Here is a 7,188-nt window from a genome sequence, read left to right on the forward strand (position 1 = left end):
TCAAAGCGACGACCGGGCAACGCCGCGGCCGGCGCAACTCTGATCAGACACTCGCGTTGAAATGAGAACTCAGCCGCCAAAGCTCACTTAGATTCTTTTTTATTCTTTTTAGGGCGCCTGTCTGCACGAATCTTAAACTAAATCCGAGCAATTCAATTATAGATTCCCTTTTTCTTTCGTCGTTGGGAGTTGGAAGCTATAAATAGGAGGGTTCTCCAGTTGAGAGAAGAGGAAGAGGAACAGAGAAGAGGAAGAGGAACAGAAGAAGAGAAGAGAATTGTAATGGCGCTGCGGAAGACGCTCGGTCGCCGCTTCTTCAACGTCGCCGCTAAGCTCTCTTCCCCAGACGCCCTTCCCCGTCCTCCTCGGCCCGCCCCCTCGCTCGTCCGAAGGCTTCTCCCTGGCCCGCGCGCCCACGAGCCCAGCCTCCTCGGCCGGTTCCTTCATCGCACGCCGTCCCTCCAATCCGCTTCCCCACCGCCACCTCTTTCCCGCCTCGCGCTTCCGGTGGGGGACGGCCTGTTGGAGAGGATCCGGGAGATGAACACTTCCAGGATTCGGCTCGAAGGATCCTTCCCCCACCGCCCCTGTCGTCGGCGCGAAGACAGAGGAGACGATGGTATCCGCAGCAGAGGCGAGGAAGGTGGTCCGGGCAGCGCGGATGGAGGCGGCCCGCTCGCGCCTGAGGGAAACGGGCCAGAGCTGCGTCTCCTACTCCGAGTTCGCTCGGGTTTGCCGGGAGGCGGCCGGAGGGACGGAGGAGGGTGTGCGTCTGGGAGAGGCGCTGGACGAATCCGCCTCCGTCATCGTCTTGCGCGACGTCGTCCTCGTCCGCCCCGAAATGGTGAGTACAACTCCACCCCTGTTTCCTCTGCTTCTAAATTTTAAGGCGCGTCCTGAAGTTGTTCGAATAAATGTGCAGGTGACGACATTGATCCAGAGCTTGATCCGGCCACCAGCGTCGTCGCGGCAGGAGCGAGAGTTGAAGGAGATGGAGGTGGCAAGGTCGGAGATCGAAGCGTCCGCGGAGGCGGAGGTGAGACGCGAGCTATGGGCCGGGCTGGCCTTGCTGGCGGCGCAGACGGCGGGGTTCATGCGTCTTACGTTCTGGGAGCTCTCGTGGGACGTGATGGAGCCCGTCTGCTTCTACGTGACCTCCATCTACTTCATGCTCGGCTATGCCTTCTTCCTCCGCACTTCCAGAGACCCTTCCTTCGAGGGCTTCTTCCAGAGCCGCCTCGACGCCAAGCGGAACCGACTCATGAAGAAGCGCAACTTCGACGTTGGCCGATTCAATGAGCTCAAGAGGGAAATCGGAGGCACCTTCTCTGCTTCTTCTCCGTCCTCCTCCTCATCGCTTTAATGCAACTGCCGTAACAAGAGCTGCATATTGTACCATATCGAAAGCAGAGTATTCAGTCGAACTGTTCCTCATCCTTCGTCCTGCAGCTGGTGATTATTAACTTGGACAAATTTTCGGACAGCTGAAAACAGAGTTGAGCAAGCAAAACAGAGAAATCAGATTAATGAAATTTACTAACCAAAAGAACCCTAAGCTGCTGAGAAAATTGCACGAATTATTCCAGAACCAAGAACACATAAAACCACTGACGGAATTACCAGTTTCACAGGGGAATTTTGTCCAAGCAAAGCATTGAGATACAGAGTATCTTAGATTCGCAAGTGTACAATTGTGATCCCCATTTATCATCATCAAAGATCGTGTCGGCTCCATATTAAAGATCGTGCCAGAGATGAATCATAGAACTTGGGTGGGTCTCTGACATGGTAGAACAGGTCAGTGTAGATCCGACAGAGTCAAGTTGACCAGGGTGAAGATCCTGTTTTTTACATGATATCTAGTATATATCGAATATAGATTAAAATAATTTTTTATTATTAGATTCTTTTATTCTTTTATTTAGTTAATCTTCCTCTTCTTTATGGAGAGAGGAATATGTATATGGTGGATATGAATACGTGTGAGAGATCTTCGTATTGCAACCATAAATAAAGTCTGCAGGATCTGCCAAAGAAAAATCAAACCGTGTTGGGTAAAATAATTTTTTTAATGTTATCTTCTGCTATAAATTACAGCACAAGTCTCTTTATTCGCCACAAAGCCAAAAGAAGAAAGGGAGGTGCTCACGAGGAAGAAGAAGAAGAAGAGTAGTAAGACAGACCTCATCTTCTTCCTTCCTTCTGTTGGTCTCTATTCCTTTCCTTCCCCTTGCTTCGGTAGCAAACAGACACATACGCAAAACAGCAGATGGCGGCTCGCTCTCTCGTCGGCGTCGCTGCGTCTCTCAGGAATACCATTGCTACTCCTTTTGCTAGCAGGTTATGAATTCATTATGACCACGTAATTAATACTCACAGGATTGCGTATTGATGTATGTGTTGATTACTACATACAGGATGGGATATGCTGCGGCGGCGGTCACTGTGGAAATCGGCGGGGAGAAGAAGGCGGCGGTGGGGCAGGTGGCGTCGAACTCCACCACGACCGCCGTCGACGCCTCCTATGTTTCAGCGTCGTCCTCTTCTTGGATGCCGGATCCGGTGACGGGATACTACCGCCCGGGAAGCCGCCGGAAGGAGGCGGAGGCCGCGGAGCTGCGAGAGACGTCTCTCTGTTACCAGCAATTGAATTAAACGAGGCGTTGTTACTCTGTTTAATGCGATCTATGTTATAAATCTGAAATAGCTAACGAATAAGATTGGAATCTACTTGATTCATTACATTTGTCAAAACAATATCTATCTAATTTGTATTCCATCGCATGATTTAAGCTGCTAGCCAACATATAATCAATGGACTAGAAAAACTGAGTATATATTGCTAGTTCTTGTGCTTGGGCTTTTTCACTATCATCACATTGCAATCCGCATGGTGAGCACGGTAATCGCTGACACTACCCAGAACAGCTCTGCAGAAACAGAGATTACATCACAGAGTATCAACTATCAAATCTTGTTCGTTGTTCTAAAAGACACTTCAATGTTCAATCACGTAGCAAAAGGTGAAGATGGTGATCCTTTAATCGACCTCGTAACGATTTAAAAATAACTAAATTTAGTAGTTGTGAGTTGTGCAGTTGGTATTGATTTTATTTGAATGGAATTGAGCGAATAGAACCACTGTTCAGATGCCAGTTTGAACATTCTTCGGAATGGAAGTGATTGCAAATTTCAGATCGAAGATCTCCGATAACCCAACCGTTTCAGAATGGAAATGAACTGATGTCGAACGAGAAGACTGAAAGTCGAACACTTGCTGTTAGATCTAGAGTTCTTCCTTCTGTAAAGAAAAAACATGCAAAATGTTTACCATTTGTTCCCTCTTACTTCAATTACTTGCCGGGACTGTTTTCATTCCTCACAGTGTCTCTGCCAGGAACATCGATAAGAGGTCCACCAAAAAAGATAGATCGTTCAGAGTAGTTCAATCTCTCTTCCTGCGATGAAGAAATTTGTCGAGCAGGCCTACTGTCGAAAGTACTAGTTTCTGCAGAACGATTTGCCGAGGGAATCCTAGAGGTTCTAGCATGGACGTCGACGCCCAGGCTTCCTGCAGATGTGGGCACTGAGACAAACCTGCCGGCTTCTTGATCCCAAACTACACATGTTCTCTTGTGATCCCTAGCACCCAAAGGAGCAGGCCTTGGAGCAATCTGAGATGGCCGGCCGGGAAGTGGTGGTTGAAAATTCTGTATGTCAGCAGCAGTGGTAGGACTGTTTAGGCTGCTGGCACTCTGTGTACTGGTCTCAAAATCTTCCCTGCTGGCAACACTCTGAATGCTGGAGTTTCTTAGAGGAGATAGTTTCGCCTCGCTCCTGGATTCTCTGGTCACACTGTAGTCGACACTCAAGCTGCTTCGCACACTTGCCTTATCGCTCGAACTATAGTCAGCATCAAGCACGCGATGGGCATCAATGGGCCGCAGGACTGAGGACGATGCCCTGGCTTTGGCTGCAGCTCTCATTGCTTCATTCGAGTCCAATTTTGCGAGCTTCCAGGCACTGATCTTAACATTTTTCTTCGACTTGTTAGCTCTTTCTACATGCCCAGCTGCATCAGGATCGATAGTCGAGGGCACCATGCCAGGTTCCAAATGAAAGATAACCTCATCCTGTTAACAAAATAGTTATGGGTGATCCAATTATAGCCCGAATATCGACTCAATACGATAACGGAGTCACCTGTCGATCGACAAATACCCGAGGAGGTGTGCACCATATGCCTTTGGATTGAAGGTTGAGAGAACTTCCAATGCTTAATCCAGTTGTTGCTGAATTAGTAGGGGAGTAAAGAGGATTTGGTTCCTCTTCATCTCCTGGTGCCTCGCTCATGGCTCTCATTGCGACAACATATTCGTAGGTAGTAATTCCCTGGAATTGGAGGGAACAAACCATTGATCTTTCGAACTAGAAATTCTATGGAATCGAGTATTCAGACAACCTTTTTTATCAAGATCATGTGGAAAAAGAACAGTTCTCCGAGAGGTACGCATGCCAGCAACGAAACTGCAGTACAACTGGCCTGCGAGAGCAAGGAGAAACTCAAATATCAGGATCTATGGCATGAACATGCAGTCTGTTCTAGATGTAACTCACAGTATCGAAGAAAAAGGGAAAGGCAGCCATGCAAATATGATTTACATAGTTTCAAATATATAAAGTAGAACAATGTAAATTCTTGTGTTTGTTGTACTTTGTGTTATTTTTCTCTGTTTGTGATCTCCTAACAAGACATAAAGCACAATACAAGATAGCAACTATCTCCTATTTTAGCATAAGAAGCTTTGACTACCTAAATCAATATATAGAACATTGACAACTACCCGCGAAATTGCAAATAGGACCGACCAAACTTACCACAACAACCGCAAAAGGAGCACGCGAGAAGCCATTTCCAAGCTTTTCCTTGATAATGGTCTCCATGCCCTTCTTATCAACAAAGCACAAGACAAGTACAGCGATACCTACTCCACATTCAATTGCAAGCTGAACATGATAAAATACAGGGAATTAGGTTTTATTGATCACCATGAAGTCAGTCAAATTGCGAGTAAAAAACATATTCTACTTACCCAAATGAGACTAGTAGCCATGAGAGCAATGAAGCTATTATAGTTTTTCCTCCCCACACAATTGTTAAGCCACTGTCCAGAGTTGTGTAACAGGATACATATTCTTACTGTCGAGCTAACAGTGAAGGAGATGCTTAAAAGATGCTTATTATAAAATTTTACCCGGCAATGGTGATCAAACCCATCAACACATTTGTCACAGCTTCTGCAATGTTTACTAAATTTACATACCTGCAGGTCCAAAGATCAAAATATGATTTGATAAACCAAATACATAAGCGATACAATAAGATAATCTGCAGCATTATCCGACAAACAAGAACAAGAACAAATGGATTGGAGAATTCAAAGAAAGAATTCGCCATTTTAGAACACACACCTCAGCGTTGCACAAGGTGCAGAACAAAGCATCTTCTCCACCAGGTTCAATTTCTTCATGCCTGCGACAATCTTCTTTAGCAAATAATGCACATACAAACCTACCAGAACCACAGCAACCAGAAGCCCTATGTGTCCCTATTGTAGAATTTGCTTTGGGATCCCCTGCAGAAGAGGTCCTCTGAATCAGAACACGCCTCCCAAAGAGAACCCATGTTATGAAAAAGTTCCATAAAATCGATTCCAAATTGCAATATTTCAAGTTTTGAATACTCACCTACATCTTGCAAATCTGGCCCATTCTGTACTTCATCATCAAACTTCGACATAACTCCAGGATCAGCTGGGTTAATTCGTGTGCATCGCACATACAAAATAAAAACAGCTAAAGCCTGAAAAAAGCAATAAGAAATGGAAGAAAATCTCAAAAGTGAAATTCTTCACACAAGGATAATGGGCACATTTCTATTTGATAGTTGCATTACTGGAAGAGTCTACATACCAGGGGAGTGTAAACGGCAACGAAGGCATATTCAAGGATATCTTTGCCCAGAAAAGGGGCGAAGAAGGCATAGTATGCAACGACCAGAAGGAAGAACACTGTTATAGCAATAACCTACAGAAGATACAATAGATCCACAGTCCTCAACGAGATCCAAGGTATTGGAAGCAAAAATAGGCAATTAACAGTTAATGATCCAAGGTAGCCTGGAATACACGAGGACTACGATTTGAATTTAAAGTGAGATAAACTAAACATAACATAAATTTGACCAAGGCTCAAAAGGGAAAAAGCAGGCTTTACAGATTTTCTTCCAATAAGGACGCAAGAACAAAGGCCATAGACATTCAAAGATCAACATTCTTAGAAGCAATCGACAACAACACTAATGACCTCGAATCCAAACTGTGTAGAACAAGAGTCGCCATTTACCGCGCTTAGAGTTTACGAACAGACGAAGAACAGGCACTCCGCAACGGGAACTACAGAGTCCAATTAACCCAGAGATTGCGCAGCAGGTTATCATACAAACGAGAAGGAGGCAATACCTGGAAGTTATGTGCAGGAAGCTGCCAGCCATGGCGCCTCGCCATTATTGCGGGGAGGGCACTCTCACCAGCCCTTGGGATCACATAGAGAGAAGGCGAGTGGAAAGGAGAAGATGCAGAAGGCGAAAATGGAGATTCTTGAGCGCTGAAGAAGGATGGGCAAGAGGAAACGAACCAAAAAGGGACCTCCTTTCAGGTCTCAGCAACGCAAAACCAAGAGGATTTGGTACCCGACTTGCTCAGTAGTTGAAAGCACGAGCTCTGCAACAGACGTTGGAGGGAATGGTCGCTGAGAGGAGCCTCCCTGTCGCTCTCCTCATATTACGGCGCTTGTGTGCGCACAAGTCACAACCTGTGTGAGACGATGGGAGTGGGGAACAATTCGTACTGCCCCTCTCTGCCTCTCTCTCTCTCTCCACAATGCACGTGGTGGAAGTGGGCACGCATGCTCGAGATATAAGTGAGTTGATTACGACCCAACATATTTACAAAAGAAGTGGACACGGATCATGGATGATTCTCACAACTCTACCGCTTAATTTACCATTTTATGACACTGTTTTACTTGAACACTGTTTTGGATTCAAAACTGAAGGGCATCCGCCATTGTTGCCTCCGTCGATCAGTATAATCTGACAAGAAACGCTAAAATACAGGGTGCTGTTTG

General features: G+C 45.9%; 3 protein-coding genes across 3 annotated transcripts; 2 read left to right on the top strand and 1 right to left on the bottom strand.

Annotated features, from left to right (window-relative positions):
• The first annotated feature begins 274 nt into the window (after positions 1-274).
• LOC141818880 (calcium uniporter protein 2, mitochondrial-like) lies at positions 275-1,857 on the top strand. Its single transcript, XM_074706292.1, is given in 4 exon segments — positions 275-568; positions 571-594; positions 597-844; positions 923-1,857. Coding segments are annotated over 4 exon segments (999 nt in total). The 5' UTR covers positions 275-282; the 3' UTR covers positions 1,364-1,857.
• Positions 1,858-2,132: 275 nt separating this feature from the next.
• Positions 2,133-2,823, top strand: LOC141818881 (late embryogenesis abundant protein Lea5-D-like). The gene is made up of 2 exons (XM_074706293.1): positions 2,133-2,340; positions 2,418-2,823. Exons 1-2 carry the CDS (start codon positions 2,270-2,272, stop codon positions 2,653-2,655), a joined length of 309 nt encoding a protein of 102 aa, XP_074562394.1. The 5' UTR covers positions 2,133-2,269; the 3' UTR covers positions 2,656-2,823.
• Positions 2,824-3,023: 200 nt separating this feature from the next.
• On the bottom strand, positions 3,024-6,827 carry LOC141818882 (putative protein S-acyltransferase 19). The gene is made up of 10 exons (XM_074706294.1): positions 6,522-6,827; positions 5,974-6,087; positions 5,749-5,863; positions 5,473-5,636; positions 5,256-5,324; positions 5,094-5,165; positions 4,879-5,007; positions 4,463-4,543; positions 4,204-4,392; positions 3,024-4,133 (listed from the first exon to the last, which is right to left on the bottom strand). The coding sequence occupies exons 1-10, from the start codon at positions 6,564-6,566 to the stop codon at positions 3,354-3,356; spliced, it is 1,758 nt and encodes a 585-aa protein (XP_074562395.1). The 5' UTR covers positions 6,567-6,827; the 3' UTR covers positions 3,024-3,353.
• Between the last annotated feature and the right edge of the window lie 361 nt (positions 6,828-7,188).

This window comes from Curcuma longa, unplaced genomic scaffold, assembly GCF_044706935.1.
Source record: "Curcuma longa cultivar G26 ecotype Majalengka, Jawa Barat unplaced genomic scaffold, ITB_CL_G26_1.1 contig_26442, whole genome shotgun sequence".
Classification (NCBI taxonomy): Eukaryota; Viridiplantae; Streptophyta; class Magnoliopsida; order Zingiberales; family Zingiberaceae; genus Curcuma; species Curcuma longa.

Bases quoted from the DNA above. Each gene is read 5' to 3' on its own strand.
- LOC141818881 (XM_074706293.1), top strand. From the start codon at position 2,270: ATGGCGGCTCGCTCTCTCGTCGGCGTCGCTGCGTCTCTCAGGAATACC. The intron at 2,341-2,417 runs GTTATGAATTCA...TACTACATACAG, and splicing joins GCTACTCCTTTTGCTAGCAG to GATGGGATATGCTGCGGCGG.
- LOC141818882 (XM_074706294.1), bottom strand. From the start codon at position 6,566: ATGGCGAGGCGCCATGGCTGGCAGCTTCCTGCACATAACTTCCAG. The intron at 4,544-4,878 runs GTAAGTTTGGTC...TTGCTCTCGCAG, and splicing joins CTCCTTTTGCGGTTGTTGTG to GCCAGTTGTACTGCAGTTTC. The intron at 4,393-4,462 runs GTTGTCTGAATA...CTCCAATTCCAG, and splicing joins ACATGATCTTGATAAAAAAG to GGAATTACTACCTACGAATA.